Source organism: Macrotis lagotis, chromosome X (genome assembly GCF_037893015.1).
Source record: "Macrotis lagotis isolate mMagLag1 chromosome X, bilby.v1.9.chrom.fasta, whole genome shotgun sequence".
NCBI classification, from domain to species: domain Eukaryota; kingdom Metazoa; phylum Chordata; class Mammalia; order Peramelemorphia; family Peramelidae; genus Macrotis; species Macrotis lagotis.
Window position 1 is genome coordinate 587523689 of NC_133666.1, and position 27031 is coordinate 587550719.

At 37.8% G+C, this 27031-nt stretch overlaps 2 protein-coding genes across 5 annotated transcripts in view; one reads left to right on the forward strand and one right to left on the reverse strand.

Annotated features, from left to right (window-relative positions):
- Positions 1-285: 285 nt before the first annotated feature.
- On the forward strand, positions 286-10984 carry RNF139 (ring finger protein 139). The gene is made up of 2 exons (XM_074201663.1): positions 286-537; positions 9130-10984. Exons 1-2 carry the CDS (start codon positions 360-362, stop codon positions 10959-10961), a joined length of 2010 nt encoding a protein of 669 aa, XP_074057764.1. The 5' UTR covers positions 286-359; the 3' UTR covers positions 10962-10984.
- An 861-nt stretch (positions 10985-11845) lies between these two features.
- TATDN1 (TatD DNase domain containing 1) overlaps positions 11846-27031 on the reverse strand; it is a 44264-nt gene continuing 29078 nt past the window's right edge. For 3 of the 4 annotated variants that reach the window (XM_074201664.1, XM_074201665.1, XM_074201667.1), the window contains 6 exons: positions 25546-25631; positions 25424-25464; positions 23781-23857; positions 20301-20371; positions 18502-18628; positions 11847-12028 (listed from right to left, as the gene is read on the reverse strand). In XM_074201664.1, coding sequence (XP_074057765.1) covers positions 11926-12028; positions 18502-18628; positions 20301-20371; positions 23781-23857; positions 25424-25464; positions 25546-25631 — 505 coding nt within the window. In that variant the 3' untranslated portion in view covers positions 11847-11925. Of the gene's footprint in view, positions 12029-18501; positions 18629-20300; positions 20372-23780; positions 23858-25423; positions 25465-25545; positions 25632-27031 lie in introns of all 4 variants that reach the window. The other variant, XM_074201666.1, reaches the window with a different exon arrangement.

Consider the following 27031-nt stretch of genomic DNA (forward strand, 5'->3'; position numbering starts at 1 on the left):
GGCGACGCCTCGGGGCCCCGCCGCAGCGCCTACGGCAGAGGGGCGGAGGAGAGGTCAAGATGGGCGCTCCGCGGGCGGGGGAGGAGGGAGGCGGACGCTGGCGCTAGGCGGCCCGGAACACCGACGCCCCGAGGCCCCGCGCCGAGCCGCCGCCGCCGCCTGCTCCCGCCCGGGAGAAGCGAGCGGGCGGCGGGGCGGGCCGCGACAGAGACAGGAGCGGGCGGGCGCGGCGGGCGGGCGGGGCCGCCCTCCTGCCCCCGCCCTCGCGCCGCTCCCCTCCCCCTCCGCGCCCTCGCGCTCCGCCGGCCCGCAGCGCGCCTCGGCCCCCGCCCCCGGCCAGCCCGGGGCGGCGGCGGCTCATGGCGGCCGTGGGGGCGGCCCAGCAGGTGCGGATGGCCCCGCCGCAGGTCTGGACGGCGCTGGAGGTGGCGCTCCGCGTCCCCTGCCTCTTCATCATCGACGCCATCTTCAACTCGTACTACGATGCCAGCCAGGGCCGGCTCTGCGTCGGGCTCCAGATCCTCGTCCGGCTGCTGGGTAAGGCGGCGCGGCGGGGCCGGCCCGGGGACGGGGCCCGGGGACGGGGCCCGGCCCGGCGTGACCTTGGGGCCCGCCGGCTCCGTGCGGCTGCGGCCGAGCCCCGCGCCCGGCCGCGCGGCGTGACCTTGGGAGCGGGCGTCCAGCCCGGCGGACGCGGCCGCGGCCGCCTCGGACGTCCGCCCGGGCAGCTCGGGCCTGCCGGGCCCCTTCCCCGCCGGCCCGGGGGGTCCTCCCGGGTGCTGCTCAGCAGCTGCGGGTCAAGTTCAGCCCCCATTTGTCTTAGACTCCGTGGAACGGGTTCGAAGTCCCCCGGTCCTGCAGGCGGGGAAACTGAGGCCCGGCCAAGCCGAGAGGGGCCGGGACAGCTTCCACCGGGGACTGGGGGCTTCCCTGCCTGTTCTTAGTAAGACCTTTGTGACTAGCCAGTCATAACAACTTGTTATTAAGGGCCAGATGTTCTATATTCAGTTCAAACAGATCAGCATTCTTCAACATTTAATAATAGTTGGCACTTTTTTCTTGGTTTTTGCAAGGCAATGGGGTCAAGTGGCCTGGGCCACACAGCTAGGGAATGATTAAGTGTCTTGAACTCAGGTCCTCCTGACTCCAGGGCCGGTGCCCCAATAGTTGGCATTTTTATAGTGCTTGAAGCTTTACAAATATCATCGCATTTTTTTCCCCAGAGTGATTAAATCTTAACAAAATGGCACACCTTTGTCATGGTGGGAGAGAGAGGGGGGAGAAATCCCAACATGCAAACTCTTTGATGCACTTTGACTTTGTTTCTCATTTTGTTTTTACTACCACTCTCAGAATTAGATGCTATTATCCATCCCCATTTTCTAAGTGAAGAAAGTGTCATGAGTTTGGATTTGAATCTGGGTCTTCTGTCTCTAGTTGCAGCTCCGTCCTTCGATTCTCCCACCTACCAAATGTGTAAGGTCTTTAAAATTTGAGGGCTTTTCATGACTCTGACTTATCTCTGCACCAGGATGAAATACTGGGTTAGGGCTTTAGTAGGATGATAGACTTCACACTGGTAAAAATTAAAGGTAGTTGTCTAGTCCAATCACCTCATTTTTAAAGTTGAGAAGACAGAGGACCAATGAAATTAAAGGACTTGGCCATGTTTTACTAATCCAAGAGCTGGGAAACTCAGGAAGAAATTACAAAGCTTAGTCACAATTTGAACTCAGGTTTTCTGATACAAGTTCAGCAGCTTTTTGTTTGCAAAATGATGTTAGAAGAGAATCACAATATTGTACTCAAATAATGTAATTTTGTTGGGAACAAAAGGCTTCATGGACCATTCTGTTTAAAAATAACTTAAAAAAAACCCAAACTAAATCAAACAAACCCAAAGGAAGGAGTGCTGAATTTGGAGGGGGGGGGGCGGAATAAAACAATTTGAGAGTTTGACTCCTCACTCCCAGCATGACCCTAAACGAGTCATGTCCCCTTTCAGGACTTCAGAGTTCTCATGTGTAAAATGGGGGGAGTAAGTGAGGGAGAGTGGATAGGTAGACATAAGAGATTGTTTCTAAGAATGTTTTTTGTACTAAATCCTTATGAGATTAGCATTCACTTAAAAACTAAATGCTAGAACTAAATTTTTCGCTAGAAAACAGATATAAGATACTACCATGTTAAAAAAAAAAATACCCCAGGGTGGCTAGGTGGCAGTGGATAGAGTGCCAGCCCTGGAGTCAGGAGTACCTGAGTTTAAATCCAGCCTCAGACGCTTAATAATTACCTAGCTGTGTGGCCTTGGGCAAGCCACTTAACCCCATTGCTTTGCAAAAAGGAAAAAAAAAAGAATATGTATATTCAAGGAAATTACTTTTCAACTTAATTCCTTTTGATTATTTAAAAAAAATGTTGAAAATGGCAATAATACAGACCAAAAAATGCCCTTACGGTAAGGAATCTGTATTCATGCCATTTTATACCTTTTTTTGGCTTGGGTGGGGGGGGAGTTGTCTCATTTTTATCTTTGCTGCTTTTAACCCAGAATTTACAGAAACAGTGATGTGTCCTGTTTCTGAATCATTTTTGTTTTTCTCTTTCTCAAGGTTTCCTTTAAGACTACCTGGAATTGTTTTATTCCTTCCTTTCTGGACTTGGGTTATTCTCCTTCCTTTTATTACTGAGAGTTTCTCCTCCATCTCCACCTCCTCCTCTGTCCTCAACATTTGGACCAGATAAAGACAGCTGAAGACATTTCCCATAATAGTCTAGTATTCGTGATTTGAGATCATTAATTTCAGGAATTTGTTCCCAAATGTTAGAAAAAACCATAGATATTATTTGAAAAACCATAATAGATTATTTCATAATGTCAATATTCTAACCTTTTCTGAGGAAACATTAAATGTGCTTCAAAATTTGTAATCCATAGCTAATGTAATGTCATAGATAACTTGAAATCAAGCTTGGAAATGTAAATATAAAAGTTCTCTTATCTGTATGAAAATATATCTTATTCCAATAACAAAACAACAGATAAGAAAAATGGATAATAGTACTTGGAGCCTTCACATTTACTTTTGAGACCATTAGTAGAAAAAGGCAATTGGTAGTTGCTACAGGAGATGAGTTAGGGTGTACTTAGTCATGCTATTTAAGACTTCCTTTCCTTGAAATTGATGCATTTCTTGTTGCTTAGGTTTCTTTCATTTCAGCAAAAATTAGCTACACTAATCCATTAATTTTATTAATTAGCCCATAAATATCTCTACATCATATCTGAAAACATTTTCCTGACATTTCTTTTAGACTATGAATTTCTCTCAGTTACTGAAGGTTTGTGGAGTATTAGAGTGAAAAGGTGTATAGAGTGAATATTTAACATTTTTAGTGGGTCTAGCCTATGAGAAAGACTGTCATATCCTATTATGGTTTTTAAAGTTTTTAATATTTTTGAAAATGGATCTTTTTTTTAATTTTTGCAAGGCAGTGGGATTAAGTGACTTGCTGGAGGGCACACAGCTAAGTAAGTATTAAGTGTCTGAGGCCACATTTGAAGGCAGGTCCTCCTGACTCCAGGGCCCATGCTAATTGCCCTTAAAAATGGATTTCTTTCTAGTGAGAGACCTTTCTTCTCTATGGGGTAGAGATATTCAGGATATGTATGGAAAAGGGGGTATGGTCATCATGTATGGAGAGCAAAGGATAAGTTATGACCAGTGTGTAACACTAGTACACCCAAAAATTTAAAAAAAAAATTAGGGAAAGGTTTTGAGTACTTTGAGTGGATTCTTCTTTTTGTTGTATATATGGAAAGGTAGGGTAGGGTAAATTTTACCTTGATGGAGAGATCATAGGAATTAATATACTTTAGTGATATAGATTCATTGAATAAACATTGTAAATAGTTCATAATTGTGCATAGATTTAACTTCTCTACTGTCTCATCTAGCAGCAGTCAGTAAGCATCTATTAAGGGCATATGGCCAGGTATTGTGTAAAGAAAGGAAGAAAATCCCAAACCACTAATGGGGGAGACAACATATAAATAGCCATGTGCAAACAAAATATATACTAGATAAAGTAAGTTGGACATAGTATAGGGAAGGTCCTAGCATTAATGTAAAACAAGAAAGGCTTGCAGAAGGTGGGATTTTAAGCTCTGATAATGATGTTGAGGGAAGAGTATTCTAGGCATGAACAATTGAAAATTCCTGGGAGTTGGGAGATGACCAGTTTTTGTGTAATGAATAGCAAGGAAGCCAGTGTCACTGGATTGCAGAGACTTGGTAGGGAGTTCAGTATAAAAAAGGTAGGAGGGGGCCAGCTGAAGTGCTCTGAAGGCCAAATAGATATTTAAATATTTGATCCTGGAGTCAGTAGGGAGCCCATGGATTTAGTTGAATTGGGACTGACATGGTTATTTGGGCTTTAGACTGATAACTGAGTGGGAAGCTTTATAGCAGTGTGAGCAAATCTACAGGCTATTGCAGTAGTAGAGGCTTGCGGTAATGTATTAGGGTGGCTGCAATGTCAAGAGTACAGAAGGGAATTTAGAGTAGAGATGCTAAAGGTAAAATTGATAGGGGTTAATAATAGATCATCAGATGGGGGGAGTGTAAGGAATTAAGGATGACACACCTATGTTGGGAGCTTGAGTGACTGGAAAGGATATAGGTATCCAGGATGGTAAATAAGGGAATTCAAAGTGGGGGAGAGGCAAAGATGATAAGTTCCATTTTGTGTACATTTTTTTTTTCAGTTTTTGCAAGGCAATGGGGTTAAGTGGCTTGCCCAAGGTCACACAGCTCCGTAATTAAGTGTCTGAGACCGGATTTGAACTCAGGTACTCCTGACTCCAGGGCCGGTGCTCTATGCACTGCACCACCTAGCCGCCCCTATGGACATCTTGAATATAAGTTGGGACTCACTTATCTATCTTGGTTATTTTGTTGTGATATTTCCTAATTCTAGTCTTTAACATTTCATGGTCTAAAGATAAAACAGCAGATAGATAATATTTGGCTCTGTTCATTTCCTTTGTGATCATGGTTTTAGTATCTTTTCCCCTAACTTCCATGAATTAATTGCTCAATTTTTTTGTAACATTATTTTCTAATTTCTTTCAAATTGTCAATGTTCTTTTAAAAAATGTAATCCAAATAATGAATGTCACTCAGTTCTCAAAAGAAATCAGATTACTAACTCAAGATATCCAATTCAGAGTTTTCTCCACTTTCAGTTTACCTGATATTTAAGCTTTATAAGCCCACATGCATTGACAGTGATAGCAGATTCTTCTTCATGTCCCCCCTAGGACATTTTTCTACTCAGAAGTTCCAAAAATCTGTCAGTAGCTTGGTGATTAAATGGGGTGACCAAGATGTTCACAGGCTTTAATGAAATCACAGTCTTTTATGAAACAACTTAGTCTAGTAATTCACTGACCTTGGTGCTGCTTTGACTTTTTTTTGTGTTCAGTCAAGGTAAGTATTTTTTTTTCCAAAGTTGGTAAGCTATATGGTTATACCTTAGGTTCCAGATGTTGTCCGAAATATAGGCTACTTAATACTTCACACTTGCATTAATGTTTTGATTAAGGTTATCACTGAAGGAGTGTGTTCTCAGTCCAATGTGATTTGGGAAAGACCTAGCTTAAAAAAGGCTAAGGCCTTGCACTATGTCCAGGGCTATCCCTAGGTGTTCTGATCGATATCTGGTCACTGGACCTAGATGGCTTTGGGGAAGAAAGTGAGGTGGCTGGTGACTTAGAACAGCATTCCCTCACTCTGATCTAATGCACAATGTATACTGTGCCATTACCTCCCTGATGCCATGGTAAAAACAGGACGACAATGTTTTGATAATGTTTCTTATAATTTAGGGTGAATGAATAATTATGGTTTTAGTAGGTGGTTTGGCAATTTAAAAGCACCAACTCAGTGTAGAGCAGTTCAAGATTTGCAAAGCACTTTGCATAAGATTGTAAACTCCTTGAGAGTTGGGACTGCTTATTTTTTGCATAGTTCCATGCAGGGTAGGTGTTTTAATAAATGATTTTCAAATTGAATTAGCAGCAATGGAGCTGCAAATAGTAACATTGTTACAGATGAGGAATATGAAATCCTGACATGTTCACACACCTAGTAAATGAGGAATAATTTGAACATAGGTATATTATACCTTGATTTCAAATCCAGTTTTAGCATTCTTCAGTCTCTCTCTTTCGCAGTCTCATTTGTTTTTTTCTTAACCCCTATTGCTACATCTGAATTTACAGTGGGAAACCTATTGTTCATAGTTATGACTTGCACCAAGAAATTGTCTAGATCCAAAAAGTAGTCAATCAATTTGGCATCAACTTTTCAGTGTAGTGCTCAAGAAGTCAATACTTGGTGTCTTACCATTTTTATCATTGATTTGGATAAAGCATGCTTATCAAATATGTAAAAGGCACAAATTTCAGAGGGCTAATTTGATAAATGTCAGAATCTGAAAAGATTTTGACAAGCTAGAACACTGGACTGAATCCAGTAAGATTAAATTTAATTGGGGGGGCACTTTAGTTCAAGGAATGAACTTCACAAATTCAATAAGAGGGAGACATTTATTTTTTATTATATTTTTATTTTTGTACAAATGATGTTTTTTATACATTACTAAAATATTCTTGTTTAAGAGTAAACATAATACCCCTCCCCCCAAAATATAGACCCTCATGAGCAATAAAGAGAAAAAAATTAAAAAAAAATAGTGGCAAGCTAGGTGACGCAGTGGACAGAGCACTGGCCCTGGACTCAGGAGCGCCAGAGTTCAAATCAGGCCCCAAACACCCAATAATCACACAGCTGTGTGACCCTGGGCAAGTCACCTCAACCCCATTGCCCTGCAAACCTCAATAATAATAATAATAATAATAACAATAATAATAATAATAATAATAATAATAAATGTGCTTCAGTCTGTGTCACAACACCACCAGCTCTGTCATGGGTGGATCACATTCTTTATGATAAGTCCATCACAAAAACTACTTCCATATTTTTCCACTGTTGCTATTGCTGATTGCAACTCTGGGAGGAGACATTTTAAAGGAAAAAAGGTCCTGGAAGTCGTAGTTAATTGCAAATTCAGTGAGTTATCAAGTATGATGCCATAAAAGTTGATATGATGCTCTTATAATTTGAGAGACTCAGTGCCACTCATTAGGGGTGATGAGGGAGGGTGTGGGAGGATGGAGAAAGATGTCTATACCTTTAACAGTGATGTGAAGATAGTTGTGATACCTAGTCCTAGTATTCTCTGTTGTGTTCAGATCAAACAGATTTGGAGGAAGCAAGAATGGTCAAGGGTTGAGGATCAATTGAAGAAATAACAGAATGTTTTGCATAGAGAAGAGAAAGAAGGCTCCAAGAGGACACTTGAGCTGTCTTAAAGTTCCTGAAAAGCTGTCACATGAAAGATGAGGCATGTTTTAATTGGCTCTTGCAGGCAAAATTTATAAAGGAGTATTGAGTTGCAAAGAGGTGAATTTAAACTTGATACAAGGAAAGACTTCCTAATCATAAGAGCTGTCCTGGAGTGCAATGGACTCCCTAGGAAATAATGAGTTCTCCCTTGTGAGGGAAGAAAGATCAATTTTTTCAGACAGGTAATCTGAGCTGCACAAAGTAAAGATGAATTGAGCCCTAAAGGCCAGATAGGATAAACAGAAATGTACAGGAAAATTGTTTACATAACCAAAAGCACAGAGATAGTTTAAGATAACATATTTTTAGATAGTTAAAGAAGTATAGAGTAGTAGGAGATAAGACCTGATAAGTGGAGACTTTGCTGACAGTGAGGAATTGAATGTTTTTGAGCAGGGAAAATATTAGAGTTGAACTGAAAGATTAATCTGGCCTCTGTGTTTGGGACAAGGGATGTTTAGAAGGGGTATCAGTTAAGAATGCTATTGCAGTATTGTAGGAGAAATTAGGGTGAAATAAGGGTGATGGCATTAAGAATGGAAAGGAAGTGATTTAAGGGCAGCACAAAGGAAGACATGACTGGACTTAGTGAATGAATGGGTGGCAAATGAAAAAAAGTTATAGATTGCTCTTTTTTTAAAATTTTTTGAGCAGAATTTCAGTACACTATCCTAAACAAATGGGAAAATCAAGAGGGAAAAAAATGGGTTTTAAAAGGGAGAGAAGTTTTAGACATGTTGATTTGAAATGTTGGTAGGACATTTAGGTACAGGGGTACAACAGGCAGTTGTGAATGTGTGACTGAAGATGGCAATTTGTCACCTGTCACAGAAATGATACCTGGAATGCAGGAGTGGATGTGCTCTTTAAAAGGGAAATGTGGAGGGAAGAGAGAATGCTCTTCTCTTGCTTAGGGGAGAAAGTATGTTCTGCACCAAGAGATAATATATAACCTCTGGCAATGAAAAGAAATTTGCTGGTTATAAAGTTATCAGAGTAAAATAATTAAACTATGATTTAAATACACAATCTATTTTTTTTTTGCAAGGCAATGGGGTTAAGTGGCTTGCCCAAGGCACACAGCTAGGTAATTAAGTGTCTGAGGCCAGATTTGAACTCAGATACTCCTGACTCCAGGGCCGGCGCTCTATCCACTGTGCCACCTAGCCGCCCAATCTATTTGGTTTTAACAAAATATAACAGCAGCAATGGATATTTTTCCAGACTAACAATTTTGAATTGTTGCGTTCTCATGCTTTTTGTGGAGAAAATTCTTTCACCCACTTTTAAGGAAATATACCCTATTTTTTTTTTATTCAGTGCATTCATTTATTGTCCATAACACACAGGATACATTTAGCAGATTTGTCTGCCAGAGAAATAAGACTATGTACACATTTAATCTCAAATAATTTAACTTTATTAAGAGTGCAAAAAAGACATGAGGGCAAACAGTGCCGAGTTCACAGGTCTTCTGTCTTACTGACCCTTTTGATGGGTCTTTTCAGGTGGGTTTTTGATGGACTTTAAGACATTCATAGAGTACTATAAGAACTTGACATGTAGAGGTCCATCAGTTCTTCCCAAAATCCCAAGACAAGAGGTTTGTTTTAAAGGAAGCAAACAGTGATTTCTCTCCATCTTTTTCTTTTAGGTATATTTGTATCCAGTGTTGTTCTGATCTTGTCACAGCGATCACTTTTCAAGTTCTACATGTACAGCTCAGCCTTTCTACTAGCTGCAACTTCAGTGTTCGTGAATTATTACGCCTCTTTGCACATTGACTTCTATGGTGCCTACAACACATCAGCATTTGGAATTGAATTTCTTCCTCGGAAAGGGCCCTCGCTATGGATGGCACTCGTTGTTCTTCAACTAACGTTTGGAATTGGATATATCACATTACTTCAAATTCAGTCCATCTACTCACAACTGATCATAATGAATTTTTTGGTTCCTGTAATAGGCCTAATCACAGAGCTACCCTTACATGTCAGAGAGACTTTAGTTTTTGCTTCTTCCCTGATTCTGACATTAAATACCACAATTGTGTTGGCTGTGAAAATTAAGTGGTTTTATTATTCTACACGATATGTTTATCTTTTGGTAAGGCATATGTATCGTATTTATGGATTACAGCTGTTGATGGAGGATACCTGGAAAAGGATTCGTTTCCCAGACATATTGCGAGTCTTCTGGCTAACAAGAATTGCAGCCCAAGCTTCTGTGTTAATATACGTTTTAAAGATGGCAAATGACACTGGAGAAAACTCCTACCTTATTTCTTGGGATAATTTCTGGGAACTAATTTGCAATCTTATAATTAGTGGATGTGATTCCACATTAACTGTTTTGGGCATGAGTGCTGTAATTTCATCAATCGCCCATTATTTGGGGTTAGGGATACTAGCCTTCATTGGGTCAACTGAAGATGATGACAGGAGGCTTGGCTTTGTAGCACCTGTTTTGTTTTTTATCTTGGCTCTGCAGACAGGTTTAAGTGGGTTAAGGCCAGAAGAAAGACTTGTTCGCCTAAGTAGAAACATGTGCCTTTTATTAACTGCAGTCCTACATTTCATCCACGGAATGACAGACCCTGTGTTAATGTCTCTCAGTGCCTCTCATGTGTCATCTTTTCGTAGACATTTTCCTGTGCTCTTCGTCTCTGCTTGTCTTTTTATTCTTCCGATTTTGCTCAGTTATGTTCTCTGGCATCATTATGCACTAAATACATGGCTGTTTGCAGTTACAGCATTTTGTGTGGAACTTTGCTTAAAAGTAATTGTATCTCTCACTGTTTATACGTTATTCATGATTGATGGCTACTATAATGTCCTCTGGGAAAAGCTTGATGATTACGTCTACTACGTTCGTTCAACAGGCAATATTATTGAATTTATATTTGGAGTGGTTATGTTTGGAAATGGGGCTTATACCATGATGTTTGAGTCAGGAAGTAAAATTCGGGCTTGCATGATGTGCCTACATGCATATTTTAACATCTACTTACAAGCAAAGAATGGCTGGAAGACATTTATCAATCGTAGAACTGCTGTTAAGAAAATTAATTCACTTCCTGAAATAAAAGGGGGCCGCTTACATGAAATAGATGATGTCTGTGCAATCTGCTATCATGAGTTTACAACATCTGCTCGTATTACGCCATGTAATCATTACTTCCATGCACTTTGCCTTCGGAAATGGCTGTATATTCAAGATACTTGTCCAATGTGCCATCAAAAAGTATACATTGAAGATGTGAAGGAAAATGCAAACTCATCTAACAACAATGGATTTATCTCACCCAATGAAAATCCTGAGCAAGTTGTAAGAGAAGCTGCTGCTGCTGCTGCTGCTGAATCTGATAGGGACATAAATGAAGATGACAGTACCGATTGGGATGATGATGTTCAACATGAAAGAAATGGAGTGATTCAGCACACAGACACAACAGCTGAAGAATCTCTTAATGATGATACTGACTGATTAAAAATGGCATTTATTAATCACTGAGGTATTTGTTTAAAATTCAGTTCAACAAAAATGGAGTAAAATACTTCACTTCAGTGTGTAACCAAGCACAAAAACAGTATCAATGTTGAGTCTGTGAATGGTTTTCCGTTTACTGTGATGTGCTACTGTAAATATACCTCTTTAATTACTGCTGGTCTCTTTGGTGACCTATTTAAATTTGTGTACATTATTGTACATAGAATAAAACGTTTTCACATGTTTTTAAGACAAAGTTGGACAAAAAAATTTTTGATAGATGTAATGATCATACAGTGCGTCAACTGTGCCAAAGATACACATGTGTTAGCTCTGGACCCCAGTTTTCTCATTGAAATGGATAGTAAAAATGCAAGAAAGCATTCCTTTACAATGAATTATCTAGCCCTGAAAAAACTTAAAGATACTTTACACAGACTAAAGTGAAAAAATGAGCAAGTATTTTCTAAGGATATGAGAGCCACACATGGGGTAGGCTTGAAATCCAAGAAAATAAACTTCCTGGAATGTAACTGATAGAAATGTCTGTTCAGTTTTTAGGTAGTACTTTACCTTGACCTGTGTTTTGAAGGTTGGTTTCTAAAGGGGCTGTCTTAAAGAATTGGGGCTTTCATCAAGTAAGCTTTGGTGTAGTAACTTCTAATGTATTCTAAATGGAATTATGTCATAAAGGTTGCATGGACATAGCAATTTTGTATTTAGCATTTATGGGAAAAAACTGCCTTTTCAGACTCTAGAAGAGATTCATTATAACTAAATTAGATTTTTTTTTTTGGTTTTGTTTTTAAATATTTGGTATACTTGATTGATATATTTGTGTAGGACAAAGAATGAACAACTGAATTATGACAGACATACCTCTTTAGATAAATTTCATACTTTTATTTAAGATTTACCATGCAGTTTTACATTACAAAATCACATATGACAAATGGCTGCTTTACATGTTTTTAAAGAAGACTTTAATAGTGTTGTTATACAGTGTATTGGCCAGTTCAAGTGGGTCATCATCTCTTACGGCTGCCATTATTTCCAGGACTTGACTAAAAAACATACAAACCCCCCCACCCCCACCCCAGTAGATTAGTGAAGGATTGCATTTAAAGGAAAAAAATAAAAAATTGAGAATATTAATTTAATGGTAAGTTTTATAGAGGAAAAAGCCATTTTATTTGACTTATCTATCTTAATCAACTAACATTTCTGGTTTGATTTCAAAATTGAACTTAATCTTTGGGAAAAGTAAAACTACTAAACCTTTTTTTCAGAGCTAAATTCCACTTAGTAGTTTAATACATCTCAAAAGATAAGACTGATATGACTTCATAAACTCTAGAATAAGGGAAGGAGCAGTTAATGAGGTACAAAAGACTATCTTATTGTATTGAGAACTGAGTTCCCCCCAAAAAAACCATATAATCCACCTCCCTATTTCAAACCTTGGAACCAACCCAGTGAATAAAAGAAACTGATAATAATTTTAAGAAGTGAAACTTTCAAAAGGTATCCTTCCCTTTCCAAACAAGTAATTGCCTTATTTAAAAAACAAAACCTATCCCTGCAAAATTTATCAAGGGCAGTTGCTATATAGAACCAATGATTATTTGAAGCAGTTAAGAAAGTGGTATTTAAGGCTGTTTTTCCACAGAGAGAGAGAACTATTAACTTTCTTCTAGTTCCTACCATCAAAAACAGCCAGCCCTGTCATTTTCCCAAGAAATAACATAGGTACAGTTGGTTTTAGGATTGGTTAAATTATTTTTTTAATTATTTTTGTTTTTAGGTTTTTGCAAGGCAATGGGGTTAAGTAGCTTGCCCAAGACCACACAGCTAGGTAATTATTAAGTGTCTTAGTTCAGATTTGAACTCAGGTCCTCATGACTCCAGGTCCGGTGCTCTATCCACTGTGCCACCTAGCTGCCCCTAAATTATTTTTCAACATAAAAAAATGAAATCTAAATACCCTTAAATTTTCTTTCCTTTTCCAATGAGTATCTTTCCACTAAGGTATTATGAGAATAGGTTAAAATTAGTGTTTGTCCTTTAACAATGGCACCCACAAGTTTTCAGTATTAAGCATGCACAGATTATCTGGGTCTTGACCAATCAAATTAATGTGCTAAAAGTATTTCTTAAATTTTAAATTAGACCTTTTACATCTTAGCTCCCTTCACATTTGCTTATTAACTGAACTTATATTGCATGATGTTTGAAAGTATTTTCTTTGCAAGAGGGGTATTCAAATAATTGAACGGAACTAGATAAATTTTACAGCTGGTGGCACAGTTTGCAGGTTTGTAAGTACTATCTTTGGGGCTCATCACTATCACCCTTAGATGAGTCTCTTAAATTCACTGGACTTAAGTTTGCTTACCCATAAAAAAAGACATTTCTAGGATGATCCCTAATGTCACTTAAATATTTTTTTTTTGTCCCGTGAACTGCTGAGACTTGGGATGGGGAGATCCAGGGATCAGTGTATTCAAAAATGTATAATCCAATGTCATACATGCGAGTGCAGGTGCGCATGTGCACATTTTTGCAGGGGAGTATTCATACAATTAGATGTAACTATAGCTATACAGACAGGCACATAGACATTCGTGTTTGTGTACCTATATTTATACACACACAAAATAAATTGAAGTCAGCATGTTTTTAAGGAGTGGTATAAATTGTTTTCTTCATTCGGGGGGGGGTGAAATAGAACCTTACGCCATGTGAGAAAGGACATCCTAGTATGGGGGGGGGGGGGGGGAATCATGGCTTTCCAACTCAAAACCTATACATGACTAGGACCCATTTCCTGATTAGACAGACAAGATGCCTCTCACAGTTTTAGATCATGATCTTGTGATGGGGCCTCACATCAGTTGAATTAATTCATAACAGCAATTTCCCTTCAATAACATAACTGACAAACATCCAACTTCTCATCTTGGTGGGCAAGCAAACAATTCTTAACTTCTGCCTTATAAATATGAATGTTAAGGTTTTTTGAGTGAGTCTAAATATCTCTGATTACCTCCATTTGTCCCCCCCCCCGCCATGACATTTCAAGTTCTATAATTTTGGTCAACCTCTGCACATTGGTTTATTCATATTGTTCCTAAAACAACAGCACACAGAACTGAACTTAAGGTCCCTGATATGGTTGAAAGGCAGAATTCAACAGGATTATAAACTCTTACTCTTGGATATACTGGTTTGTTTGTTTGTTTTTGGAAAAGCAGCCAAAGATCATAATAATGGTATTAGCTTTTTAAACTTGAGTTTGCACTGAAATCTTTTGCATTCTCTTCTGCAAAGTAGTCTTTTATCCCTATCAGAGATTTCATTTTATTACATTTGAACTATCTATCTTTTAGGGATCATGATTTGCCATTCAATGTATTATTAACTATCTCCCATAGCTTCATATTATTTACTCTCAAAGAGAAACGTGAAAGCTTTTAAAATGTTGAACAGAATATAGCAAGGTACAGCCTTGTGCCTACTGTATTACAGACATATCTCTTGGTACTACCCATGCTTTTGGTCCAAATCTACCTATCATTTGGTCTTTTTTTCTCCATAAGGATACTTTTATGCCACAATGAAATCTGACTCAAGATAGCTTTCAATGATACAGGATATAAGTATTAAACAGGTCATTTTGGTTTAATTGCCATGGTAACAAGGAAGAACCACAACTAAAAATGGCAGAGGGAGCTTCTGGTAAAGGATTTTACTCCTTGATTAATGGTATCACTTAACAAAGTTTTTCATAATAAGCTATATCAACTTCCAGTGTAACTCCAGGATTTTAAGTTCCTCTTCCCTGAGAATGAGACTTGGGGTTGAGCCTCCATGATGAAATAACTAAGGGTGAGCAGATGCTTCTATATCTGAAGACCCATGACCTAAATCTGAAAGGACTTATGTAGAAAGCCCTTTCTTATAAATTAAAGTGGTTTCAAACTTTCTGGTCTCAGAACCCCCATATTATGGCTCTACCCCAAAGAGGTTTTATTTATATGAGTTATGCCTATTGGTTCTTACTGTATTAGAAATTAAAATGACTCTCAGACTCTCTCCTGAGTTAAGGCTGTTGTTTTTCTTGAATTCATGAACTATGTTAAAAAGCTGACATTTATATAAGTATCAGTCCCTTATAAATATGATAAACTTTGAATTGGGCTTTATATAATTAAATATTTGAGAAGTCCATGTGTACATATATGTTTTATATATATGTTATATATATATATATATATAAAACTTTAAAAAAGTCATAAGATCATTCATCATCAGACTTACTAGTGTAAGTCAGATTCTCCCCACAAAACTATAATTCTAAATAACTTGGAAATCTGAAGAGAATGTAAACTTGAAGGAGGGAGACAAGAACAGAGAATATTTTTCATTTTGACTTTGTATACCAGCACTTAGCCTGAACAAATGCTTGCTGATTGATGTAAGACTTACTACATTTGAGGTGTGGATTGCCCCAACATTTATTCTTTTTTTTTGTCACTAGTATAAACTATAGTAATGGTTTCCTGATTAAAGTTTTGTGATTGTTGTTACAGTATGAAAAAAATATATATAACTTGGGGGAAAAGAAACAACTGTATATACTAGTTAAACCAAGTTAAATGAAAGAAAAATTGGTTTGCTGCATTCCACATTTAAATTGTACAAATCCATGAAACTGTAAGATTTGTCAATTTAAAATGGTATAAACTAAATATGAACTTTTTTTTTTTAGTCTCAATTATCAGGATCTGTCCTTATGCAGGTTTGTGTAGAATGTCCCTCCCCTTTCTCATTCTGTGCATTTTTTTTTCAGAAAGAACAAGAGCAGCAGATAACTAGAACCTGGAAATCCTGGGTTCTGCTCCTCCACACTCTTGACAGGTGCATTATATGAACCTAAGAGACAAACATTTCATCTTTCTGGGCCTCAGTTTCCTCCCCTTTAAAGTGAGGGGATTGAATCTGATGATCTCTAATATTTCTTTATTTCTAAATATTCAATGATTTTTCTGTTAATTTCCCTTAGTCATTCTAGAAGCTTTTGGTTTTTTAGTGCTTGGTGGGATAACACTACATCATTCACATGGTACAACTGTTTTTCATTCCCTAGTCTGGCTCACTTAATCCCCCCCCCCCCCCCCCCCCCCGTAAAAAGAGGATGGGGAGGGAATTATAACAATATTTATATATCATTAACTATGTGCCAGGCACTGATTATCTCATTTGATCCTCACAAGAATCCTGAGAGGGAGGTGCTGTTGTCCCATTTTACAGTTGAGTAAACTAAGGCAGACAGTGACTTTTCCAGGATCACATAGCTACTAAAAGTCTAAGGCCAGAATTGTCTTACTGACTCGGACCCAACACTCTATTAAACTGTGCCACCTAGCTGCCTCTAAAAGAGTATCTTGAATGCCACTTTTACAGTTAATGTCACTTCGGTAATACTTTTAAGACCATTTTACACCCAATATGAACTAGTCCAGGTCTAATCTTTTTCCTGATCTCCAGATTTTTATCTCTATCAGCCACCTTGAACTCGTTATTCTGTGGACATCATAAACTCAAAATGTCCAAAACTGAATCTCCTGCATAACACCTGCCCACTTTTTTGAATTTCCCTATTACTGCTGAGGGTAACACCATCTTTCCAATCGCCCAGGTTCACATTCTAGATGTCCTGACTCCTCACTTTTAACCAATTGCATCTGATCTATTGTCAAGTCCTGTCAAGCTTTGCAGCATCTCTGTTCTATGGCCCTTTTGTTCCTCTGACACTGTCAGTTCCCTGGTGGAGTCCTCATCACCTCACAACCCACAGCCTGCTGGTTGATCTCAGTGCTTCCGATGTCTCCATATTCTAATCCATCTTTCACTCAGCTGTCAATCTTCATAAAGTACAGGTCTGACCATGTCTGTCCCTTATTCAACCAACTCTGGTCACACTCTATCATCTCTAGAATTAATTTTAAAAGTAGAGTCCAAGTCTTTTTTACAACCTGGTCTAACTTCCTCAGATTTCAGTCCTCTCATCTGTTTTCCTTGCACAAACATGTCTCAAACTCCAGGCTTTTTACATTGCCTGTCCTCCAAGTCCCCCTCCTCTGCTTTCTTGGCTTCCAGTCTCAGCTGAAATCTCTACTTCAACAAGAAGCCCTTCTGGATCCCGGGCAATGCAATGTCTTTCTCTGCTGTTTTATCTATTTACCCTGTATTTATCTTGTATATAGTTATTTACATGTTGTTTCTCCCCTTAAACTGTGAGCTCCTTGAGAGCAGGAACTGTCTTTTGCCTTTCTTTATATCCCCCCAGCACTTAGCGAAGTGCCTGGCACATAGTAGGTGCTTAATTAAATGCTTGTTAATTGTCTACTGACTGATCATGTGTTTTTGGATTACTGGCAGTTTTGATTCTTCTGAAATGGTTTAATAAGGTACAATCTATTTTTTTTTTTTTTTGTTTTTAAGAACAGTATCAACAAGGGATTGTTGCAGAGGCAAACACCTTGGAATTTTGCCAAGTGCTACACATTCTTCACAGATTAGATGTAAATTCTTTCAATGCTGCAACCAGCTCACTGGCCATCAGTCATTTAATGAGCCAATGGGATGGATACTAAAATCTAGCCAACATAAATTTTTAGCCACTTCATTTATTCAGTTGGGCGGTTAGCTCAACCTCTTTGGAATGATGAAAGATTTAATTAAGGAGCCTTTGTAGTGTTCCAAAGCTCAGTACAATTGACATCAGCATCAGGAGCATCTGAAGAAACTTGCCCCTTGGGGTAATCTTCCATCCAACTCTGTACAGTACATCTGTCATGATGTTGCCAAACATCCACAATAAATGAATTTTCTTCCTGTTCCCCCCATCACTTGCTATTGATACTTAATAGATTAATGTGTGTGGATTCACTTTATTTGAGATGAGGTTTTAAAAGATGCATTGTTACGCTAAATCAAATGCTTTTCTAAAAATTCCAAGACAGTAGAAATTTTTTAATCATGGAACATATGTACTTAAGCTAGAAGTTAAATTTTCTACTTCATTCCTGAAAAGGAATGAAAGGGTTCATGGAATTAAAATTGTTGGGAACCACTGCACCTTGTAGTATAAATTAGAGAGAGGGTCACTGGAAAAGGTCACATACTAAATGATGTGACTGCAACTCAATATTTGATTTTCATACATTGTGTTATAGGGTTCAAATGAACTAATTATGTAAAACACATTTTATAAATTTAAAAGTGCTGTGTTATTATAGCTAGTTTTTCAAAGCATACTAGGTTAGCCAGAGTCCTATGACTTACTGGTTTTCTCCTCTTCAAGAGCATCTAATTGAAAAAAAGTTGAGGTACAAATACGTTACTTAAGTACGACCATTTTGTACAACAGTTTTTGGTGTTAAGACTTAATCCAGTTTGTTTTCACTTTAAAATTATAAATTATTAAGTATAACAAAGACTTAATTTATCCAATATAAGTGATCATACTTACATAATATTACAAGGTTCATTCCTGTCCTTCAAACAAATCCCACTTTCCCATTTCTTTTTTGTGGGAAATAAAGTTCTCACATATTTTATTCCTGCATGAGTATTTTTGACTCCACACCAAGGTGCATCTAATGTGGGTCAAAAAGATAAAAATGTTACATTTTGTTTCATTAATTGCTCAACAACTTGTACGCTCTTTACAATTCAGAAGGTAATAATCTTGTTTTTTTTAATATGAACACCTTTAAATTATTGTTTTTAAAATAAGCTTGAAAAAGGTAATATTAAAACAGGACATTTAATAAGATATCTTAATACATAATTTGGATTGCATTAAAAAACGTAATAAGCTCAATGAATAAAATACTCTAAGGATCGTCGAAATTATTAGGGTTATCCAGATCTTTGCTATTGTTAAGGATAATAGCATTTTTATAGTGCTTTAAGGTCTGCAAAGCTGTATATGCTATTTAATTTGACCCTCACAAAAATTCTCTGGTATAGAATTATATTATTGCTGCTTTGATACTCATTTTACAGAGAAGAAATGGGCTGACTGAAGTAAAGAGATGTGTTCAAGGTCACACATGGTTGATCGGTGTCTGATTAGCTCCCAACTCCCAGCTGAACACCCTCTCCATGGTGCTGATTATCTGCTGGGCTGTGTTCAAGGCCCTCTGCCAGTTGCCTACACTGACCTGCTATGACTTTAATTAGGCAATCTTGATCAGTTTAGTGGCACTACCTGAGGTTGAGCTTCTGCCCTCAGCTAGACTAATTACTAGACCTATGAACCAAAGCTCAAATTCTTCATTTTGTGTAGGTGCTGCTAGAGCTTATGCCTTTGGGAGTATAACAAGATTTTCATGGAGGGTAACTTTAATAAAATATCATAATTTTACATATTGTATAAATATTCTTGAAATGTAGCAATTAAGAACTGAGCAAAGGGAGCATAAAGAAAAATCCTTCAGGCATTATATCCTTTTGGTGTCTAGTTTATGTGTTTCAGTTTAGCTTCTATTTTGTTTGAGGAAATTACAATTTAGTCTTATTTGCCTTATGATGGGCCACTTTGATAGCTTAATCTTTCTGTTCTTTAGTAAATATTTTAAAAATGAATGCTCCATGACAAAAGATACTCTTGCTTTCACTAAACAGTATTCAGTAATTTTTTAAACTGCTATAAAATGTATTTAAGATGGATCTGAAAAGAAATGCTCATTCTTTTAGTTTTGGGTTTTAATGAGACAAAAAACTATATCCTCTTGAACAGCAAGCTTAATGGAAAGCTGTTTTTAACCCTTCCTTGTTCTGTTTTTTTAAAGTCCATAAGTATAAAACCCTTAATCTGCTTATTAAAGGCATTTAGTTTTACAGAGGGAATGCAGCTTTTAAAAAAATGACTATTACTAAGTATACTACAGATATGTGGGGTGTGGTGTGGGATGGGGCTTATATCTGTGACTCATTTACAGAATTCCCAATGTAAATTCCTCTTACCATTGTAAATGACTGATTGCTTTGCAATTTGAGTCTCAAAGTTTCTTGGTATGTTAAAAGGTGAAGCAACTGGCCTGTGCATCTACCCATTATGTATCAGAGGTGGGATCTGGGTCCCAGTCTTCTGGTTTGAGGCCAGCTCTCTCTACTAACTCTGCCAGGCTGCTTCAAGGACAGGTATTATTTTTTAGTTTAAGACTTAACTAATCTTGGGCCCTAAATTCTTTTTCTTAACTAGTTTTTCTTTTAAGTCTTAATTTTATTAAAAATAATGTCAGAATCTATATGCCAACTTACCAGTCTCTATCATTAATTTTTCACCAGGTATTGACTTTAACACTTCGAGGTTGGCCTCAGTTTTCAATGAACTAAAAAGTTATAAAAAAACATTTATATAAAGTTCAAGAAAGAAAGGAGGGTTATTTATAATAGGAGTAATCTCTTCACACACCATTATTTACAAAGTAGTGTGAATCCCATTTCATTACAAAGTTTCAGTTGCCAGTACCACAGACTTACATTTTTTCCCTACTTCAGCAGCATCTCAAGAGTTTATCAGTAAAATCTTAATTTGGACAAAAATCTAAGGGCCTCTTAACAAAGATAGGAGTCTGACTTTGACAGTATAACAAAAGTTGTTCAGTTGTTTTCCAGTTGTGTCTGACTCTGATCCCCTCTGAGGTTTTCTTGATAAAGATACTAGAATAGTTTACCATTTCCTTCTGCAGCTCATATTATACATGAGGAAACTGAGGCAAACAGGACTAAGTGAGTTGTCCAGAGTCAAACAACTAGTAAATGTCTGAGATCATATTTGAACTCAGAAAGATGAGTTTTCCTCACTCCAGACCCAGTGCTCTTATCCACTGCTCCACCTAGCTGCCCTTAGTATTTAATTACAGTGTTAAACTAAAACCAATTAAATCCTTTTGAACTACCTACAATTTGCTGAGCCATTCTGAATGTTCAACACCTCTTTGGATCAGGTGGCCTAGACTATATACTCCTGGTCCCAAAGAACCATTTTGCAACAAGACTTTAGTCACAAGGGGGATTAATGGATCAAAATAGAATTTTTTGGATTTTTTTCGCTATTTTTGCAAGGCAATGAGGTTGTTAGGTGCCTAAGGTTACACAGCTAATTAAGTGTTTGAGGTCACATTTGAATTCAGGTCCTCCTGATTCCAGGACCAGTACTCTACCCACTGCACCACCTAGCTGCCCCTAAAATAGTACTTTTAATTTAACAGCTATCTATCAAGCACCTACTATGAATAAACATTGTGCTACAAAAACAAGGAACATACTGCTATTGGAGTAACTATGTAAACAAACATCAAATAATTTCATGGAGGGAACTTGAAGCAGTTCTAGGAATTAAACTCAAAAGAATATACCAAGACAGAGTATGCTGGAAAAAGCACTATTACCCAGGAGTCTTTCAACATATTACCCACCTGCCTTCTTTAGATACCAGTTTCCTCATTTGTAAAATGAGAGGATTAGACTCCCATCTCTCAAAATCTATGATTCTATAAAGTAGCAGAGATCTACTTTCTTCTATCATGGTAAGACCCAGTAAAAGAATTTTAAGTTTCAAAAATAGCACAGCCCCTGTAGTTGGTTTTCAGTAGAGTAGGGAAGTCATGAATTTAAAAAAACCCAACAAGGAGCATTTTCTTTGGGAGCAGGGACTTTTTTTTTGACTTGAATCTCCAGTATCTGGTATAAATGCTACTTGGATTGTCAACCCCTTAATGGCATAGTAAAGGTACTAATTATAAATGTAGTTAAAATGTTTCTTTTTTTATTCTTTTTTTGTTAATTTTTTTTTTTTTAGGTTTTTGCAAGGCAATGGGGGTTAAGTGGCTTGCCCAAGGTCACACAGCTAGGTAATTATTACGTGCCTGAGGTCAAATTTGAACTCAGGTCCTCTTGTCTCCAGGGCCAGTGCTGTACAGTGCCACTGTACCACCTAGCTGCCCATTAATGTAGTTAAAATTTTAAAGGCAAATTGCACTTACTTTAAGTTACTTAATAATCTTCCCCCCCACCCTATAGAGCAACAATTAGATTTTCAAATATTGGCCCTAGAGTCAAGAAGACCTGACTTGACATTTAACCTCAGACCCTAACACTTACTAGCTTTGTGACCCTGGGCAAGTCAAGTTAACCCTAATTGTCCTACTCCCTCTACCCCCTCCCCCAAAACTAAATAAAACTTTAGGTAACTGCCCAGAGTTTTCAATAGTACCCATTAACCTGATTCAGAAATACTGCTAACTAGGTCTATTCCAAAGATGATTAGGGTAGAAGAATATTTAAAAATGCTTTGAACAGAAACTGCAATTTAAAATGCAAGACAAGAAAAGCAATGTTTTAATTATAAAAATTAGAATCAAGCCTTGCAATTTAGTTCAGGTCCTCATAGCTACTTCTCTTTGGGCCTTGGCAGCGCCAGCTTCCTGTTCCCTTTCAGTTAGGGAAGAGTTAAGTGGTGGTTATGTGCAGACCCTGTGTTAAGCCCTGGAGAAACAAAAAAGGTATAGATGTGGACCCCCCCCCCCGCCCTATGGGGACCTTCCATTGTCATGGGGGAGACTATATAAATCCACAGATAGACCTAAGATTCAGAAGGAGGAGTAAATGGACTTTGTCAATTTGATCTGATTTTTTTAAGAGGCATAAATGAAGAGGAAAGGGGTTCTAGGTATAGGGACAAGCCAGTGCCAAGGCTTGGACACCAAAGATAAGTAGCCCATGTGAGGCCAGAAATGAGGTCAGAGTTGAACATCCAGAATGGCTCAGCAAATTATGGGTAGTTCAAAAGGATTTAACTGGTTTTAGTTTAACACTGTAATTAAATACTAAGGGCAACTAGGTGGAGCAGTGGATAAGAGCACTGGCTCCAGAGCGAGGAAGACTCATCTTTCTGAGTTCAAATATGATCTCAGACGTTTGTTAGTTGTTTGGGCAACTCACTTAGTCCTGTTTGCCTCAGTTTTCTCATCTATAATATGAGCTGGAGAAGGAAGTGGTAAACTATTCTAGCATCTTTATGTAGTTATATAGAGCTTTAAGGCTTACAAAGCACTTCACATGACACTTCATTTGTAGCTGGGCAAAGGGTATTAGGAGGGGTCCACTTGTGAAGTGCTTTATAAAATAAATGATTTTATATGTGATGCATTTTGAGGCTACAGGGGAAACCCAGGGGAACCACAAAGGGCAAGAGCCCAAAATGAGTTGAAATTCTGGTAGTCTTAAAGCACAAAACTGGCATAGCTGAAAACACTGCACTTGACAGAGCAAGCCTAAGGCAAATTTTTTCCCCCAAAGTAAATCACTTAATCCAAATCACAAAACTTAATTAATCAAGAGAATTTTAATTACTTTGATGCTGAAACAGGCCAGTGAGGTTAAGTAACTTGTTTAAGGTTACACAAACGGGAAGAGCTGCAACTTAATTCTAGGCACTTTGATTATAAATCCCATCTGCACTTTACTGATTTCTTATTAATAAATACATCATAATAATCTAAGCCAAAGGATACTCAAAGTAACTATGAATTAAAAATAAATGGTAAAAGACTTTAATTGAATACATTTATACCTATATCTGTTGGTTGGTTAGTTCTTGTCCTTAAGTTTGAGACAAATTACAATATGTCCAACTGTGGATCTATACCATCTATAATTCATCAGTAAATAGTTCGCTTTAAAACAATTTATGAAATAGTAGTATAAATGATTTTAAGAGCATAATGCTCAACTTACCAACCATTAATTCCTATATAGAGATTCATGTCAATTAATGCAGCTGCTTCTTCCTTTGTGCCATCAAACGAATGTACCTAGAATCAAAATTTTTATGTATCAAAATACTGATTTCTTTCACTTTCTTAAAAAAAACAAGATTTTACAAAAATGTTTATATATTTAATAGTTGTAGGATTGCAGTTGCTTTAACAAGGTTTTTCTTTTAAAGAAAAAATTCAAGGAGTGAGATTCACTGCTTAGTATGTATGTACCAGGTAATGTACTAGGTGCTGGGGATACAAAGACAGAAAATGAAATATAAACTTGGGACAGAGTAGTTTCCAGAAAGGGAGCAGAAAAATCCATTAGATGGCCATGGGAAGTGGAGCTGGCTGGGATTCTGTGCAGCCCAGGTAAAGAGAGGCAGCTCATTCCAGGGCCACAGGACAGCCTCTGCAAAGACAGGGAGGGGAGATGGATTGTCATGGAACAGCAAACAGGTCAGACTGGCAAGAGACAGACCATGAAGCCTTTTAAAAAACAACAGAAGAAGGAGAGAAAAGGGGGAAGGAAAGATCCTACAAAATCAGTTCCCTTGTAAATCACTGTGCTGGAGTATAGTTCTAGTCAGTTCCTAAATCATCTCCAAGGAGAAATAAGACTCTTAAAGAAGAGATATAGAGAATCATAGATTAAAACTACAATGATCTAGAGAAGATCTTTAAAGGGTCATCTACCTCATCCCCTCATTTAGGAGATAAGGAAACTGAAGTTCAGCACTAGATAATGTCTGGATCTACCTGAAATTATGAAAGTATATTCTAAGGGGCAGCTAGGTGGCACAGTGGATAGAACACTGGCCCTGGAATCAGGAGGACCTGAGTCTGGCCTCAGACACTTAATAATTACTTAGCTGTATGACCTTGGGCAAGTCACTTAACCCATTGCCTCGCAAAAACCACAAAAAAAAGTGCATTCTTCCTTAGGGTGTTGGAAATTGAGGCAAAGAACTAGCATTCTATATAAACATGGTTTGGACATTAAAATAATAGCAGTTATGTAGAGCTTTAAGGTTTACAAAGCACTTCACATGATACCTCATTTGATCCTCACAAAAACCATAAAATAGGTACTATTACTCCTATTTTAGAGATGCAGAAACTAAAGACCAAAAAAGGGTCATTGACTTGCCCAGGGCCACAGAGCTACTAATGTCTGAGGCTAGATTAGAATTTGGGTCTTCCTTACTTCAAGTCTATCATGCTATTATACCTTAATGCCTAAGTAGTCTGACCAGTTTCAAATGTGATTTTTAGGTTACTTAAGGGACCTGATTTTTTTGTAATAAAAGATGATGATAGTGGAAAGACTGATGGGGCTGGAGTCAGGAGACCTTGGATACTGGCTTGTGGAACCACCAACACATTCAAACCAATTTAATTGTAAAATGAGGACGATAAGGGTTACAACATTTACTACACATGGTTTTCAGGAAAAGACTTTGAGCTATCAGACACTTCACAAATGAGAAAAGGGGCTCAGTATATTTTATGTGTTTATATCACTCATGAACTAAGGATTTCCACAAATGCAAAGCCTTTAAGTATGGGAGGAACACACTTAACAATGGTATCACATATAAAATATAATTTTTATCTTACCACTCCTCCCACACATCTGTCTCTGTTTTTCTTCATTAAGTCTGTGAATTTAATGAGAAAAAAAATTGTAACAAAGAAGTTTGTGCAATGTTCTTCACTTATGTTTTAAGCTCTTGACTTACCCAAAAATTCAGTGTGTGAGTTTCTACAGTGAAGAAACATTGGTAGCTTTGTTTGTTCTGACAGTTCAAACTGCTTTTCAAAGTACCTGTATAAATGTAAAAACCAGAATTTTTACATTTAGATTCTGATTGGTTTGATAGAACTATTTTTTAAAAGCCTAATGGTCTTTAAAAGTCAAATTTATTTTTCCTCTAATTTTTGTTCTCCTTGAATTTGTGGATCACAAATAGTGAATTTGGAAATTCAAAACGACATGCAGGTAGCATAGGGTCTTTAGGTCACATAGCCTAGGGAGATCAAAACCTCCTTGCCTTAAAGAATTCATACTAAGAGCTAAATGAAAGTCTTCAGGTTCTAAGTAGATTGTACAGAAACATAGGATTATAGGCCTTGAAAATGCTGTCTTAAAGATAAATACTTCATTGACTCATAGCTATTTTTCCACTTAAGATATACACCAGGGCTGTCCAACCTTTTAAAAGTTTTCATTGAAACAATAGAGTAGAGCCTATTTTGATTTGACCTTTTAGTGAGAGTTCTACTTCATTTGCTAAAGTAAACCCACAGGGGGCCCACATAAAATCATCCTGTGGGCTGCATTTTGGATAGCCCAGATATATATGAAAACCCCTGACTTAGAAAATGGTCTTTCAAATTTGCTGTCACTAAACATTTATCACCTAGTATGACTTGCCTGGATGGACAGTTTGACCCTGTGCCCAAACGCAAACCTTTTCCCAGATTAATGAAAGAGCCTTCCACACATTATTTGTGTTCTATTAGCAAAATTTTTGAAAACTCAGGATTACTGTCATGTAACAGTGAGATATCAAAATAGGGTTAAAAGGGGTTAAGTGACTTGTCCAGGGTCACACAGCTAGGCAATTATTAAGTGTCTGAGGTCAGATTTGAGCTCAGGTTCTCCTGACTCCAGGGCTGGTGCTCTATCCACTGAGCAACCTAGCTGCCCCAAGAAAGTCTTAATAGAGGTTTGTTTTAAAAATCTTAAAACTGTCAGTGATTTTAAAACATAATTTTCCCCATATAACAGTCAAGAGTTCTGACTATATATCTAAGATGATGAAGGTACTACAATAGGTTGGTATGATCTGGAAGAATTTGCAGGCCCACCTAGGATCATCATCTCCACACCACAATGAAATATTGGAATAAAATGTTGGGAGAAGATAAAGAATACCCTCTTTATGCTTAATTACATACTTGAAAGGCTAACCATTTTCTCCAGAATATAAATTCTATATTTAAAGAAGCCTATCATGTGTGACCTTTTTAAATTTGTGCAGCAGGACCAGATGTTTCATTCAGGTTAAAAGTTAAATATTGCAATCAACTGTGATACACATGATAGGCTTCTTTAAATGATTCTCATAACAATCCTGTGCTTCTTATTAGCTGCTAGACTGTACTTTTGGTAATGTTTGTCCTTCATTCTTGAAGACCATAGCATCAGAAAGGTCATGCCAT